Here is a 2,119-nt window from a genome sequence, read left to right on the forward strand (position 1 = left end):
TGGGTGGGGGAATGGGTAATTGGGTGATAGCCATTAAGGAGCGCATGAGCTCTGGGTATTCTATGCAACTGATCAATTATTGAGCACTACAACTGACACCAGTGATATGCTCTAAGTTGGCTAACTGAATTTAATTAAAAAACTACATACTTGAGGAAGGTGCTTTTATGTATGACTTATCAATGGTGGAAAAACAAAACCAAGAAAATACTGCTGTTAATAACTAAAAGTCTTTATTGCTACATTACATATATTTGTAAACTATAATACAATATTATAGAGAGAATAAATAAAAATAGTTCCCCTATCAAAGACTACTGTAAATAGCCTTGGCAATATAAGAACTTGAGAAACCTAAGGCATCAGAGTAAAAGATAATTCACTTCTAAGGAAAGTAAGTCTTTCGGTACTACTGAAAGCAAGTCCAAACTTCCGTGAAGACAAAGAAAGTCCCAGAGTGTGCTGAGTGGGGTTCCAGGACATGCAATAGTGTTTAGACGTGGGGGGAGTCAAGCATGAAGGAGCCGTGTGCTGTGTCTAGCAAGTGAAGATGGAAGAACTCAGTCCGGGGAGGACAAACCTTGCAACCACTGGCCACCGTGACCCACAGATAGACGTTGAAGTGGAGGAACAAAGCCTGGCAGGTGGGAGGAAGGAGTGGAGGGGAGGCAACAGCACCGTTTTAAGCCCCAGGCCTACTCCCAGGCAAAGGAGCAGCAGGGCTTGGCTCTTGGGTCTCCAAGCAGGTTTGGAAAAACTCCTCGTGATTTAGCGAAAGTCATCATGTCTTCTAGGGCCTGCAGGTCTTTTAGCACCTCCATCATCTGCTCTTCTTGCTGGGATCTTTTGGCTCTCTCTTCCTCTAGGTCTCGACACAGAGAATTGAGTTCCTTCATCAGCATCACGTTGGTCGTCTTTGCCTTTCTGTAAGACTCTGCAAGGCTGGGTATATCGAATGACTCTTTCTCTAGTTTGGCCTTTTCTGCAGATGATTCGATTGCTGCATGCTCCTGCTCAGCCAGATAAACCTTGTCAATGAGGTGGCATTTCTCCTCGATCCCTGCAGCCAGTGCTTCTGCCAGCTGCTTCTCACGTTTTTCATAGGAGTGACTTCTAACGGACTGAACCAGTCGGAATAGAAAGAGGAGGCCCACCAAGAAGCCAATGACAGGCGGACACAGCAGTGTCTCCCACTGGAGGTTGTGGAACATCAGTCTAGGACTCGAGTCACTTGGCAGCAGCTTCGCCATCATCTCATCCAACTTCCCAAGGATCAGCTCAAAGCCATGCTCCAGAGAGCCTGGCAGCTCCTCCATGCTACTGCTCGACCACAGGACAAGTGATGGTCACCGTGGATCCGGTAGTCACAACACACCCTCAGCATTCCGCCTGGAACCCAACCCACAACCGGCATTCCCATGTAGTCAGATATATGGCAGGGTGTGGGGGAGGGGGGCGGGGGGGGAGGTTTGTATGCTCGTCTCCATGACTGTCTAATTTTCCTTCCCCCCCACCCCATCTTTCTTAGTTCTATCTGTGTAACCTAAAACACAGTGAAATGGGCCAAAAGCACATTACATGGAACACAGAGTAGACGAGAGCAAGCAGAAGGATCTGTGATCTGAAAGACAGAATGACAGAAAACAATCAAGCTGAAGAGTAGTGAGAAAAAATTATGATAAAAATGAAATACGATTGGAGAATTCAGTGACACCATCAAGTGTAGTAACTTTGGCATTACAGGAATGCCAGAAGCAGGAGAGAGAGGGAAGGAGACGGAAAAGTTCTTTGCACGAGTCATAGCTGAAACGTTCCTGAATCTGGGGAAGGAAACCAAAGTCCAGATCCAGGAGGCCCAAAGAGCCCCCAACAAAATCTTCCCAAGCTAGTCCACCACAAAATGCCTAGTAATCCAAATGGCAAAAAGGGGGTGAAAGGAAATAATTTTGAAAGCAGCAAGAGAAAAGAAGACAGTTGCATACAAGGGTTTTGGCAGATTCTTCAGCAGAAACTTTGCGGTCTGGAAGAGAGTGGGATGATATAGGCGATGTACACAAGGAAAAAAAGGAAACCAAAGCAACAGACACAAACAAACAAAATCCAGCCAAGAACACTCTGT

At 46.1% G+C, this 2,119-nt stretch overlaps 1 protein-coding gene across 1 annotated transcript; it reads right to left on the reverse strand.

Annotated features, from left to right (window-relative positions):
- Positions 1–695: 695 nt before the first annotated feature.
- Positions 696–1,319, reverse strand: LOC116863898 (cTAGE family member 9-like). The gene has a single exon (XM_032851199.1). It carries the CDS (start codon positions 1,314–1,316, stop codon positions 696–698), a length of 621 nt encoding a protein of 206 aa, XP_032707090.1. The 5' UTR covers positions 1,317–1,319.
- Positions 1,320–2,119: the final 800 nt, after the last annotated feature.

The sequence above is a fragment of the Lontra canadensis genome, unplaced genomic scaffold, assembly GCF_010015895.1.
Source record: "Lontra canadensis isolate GAN:19392208 unplaced genomic scaffold, GSC_riverotter_1.0 scaffold4672, whole genome shotgun sequence".
In the NCBI taxonomy this organism is placed as follows: domain Eukaryota; kingdom Metazoa; phylum Chordata; class Mammalia; order Carnivora; family Mustelidae; genus Lontra; species Lontra canadensis.

What these genes read in the sequence shown, in the direction of transcription:
- LOC116863898 (XM_032851199.1), bottom strand. Translation starts at nt 1,316, where the DNA reads ATGGAGGAGCTGCCAGGCTCTCTGGAGCATGGCTTTGAGCTGATCCTT.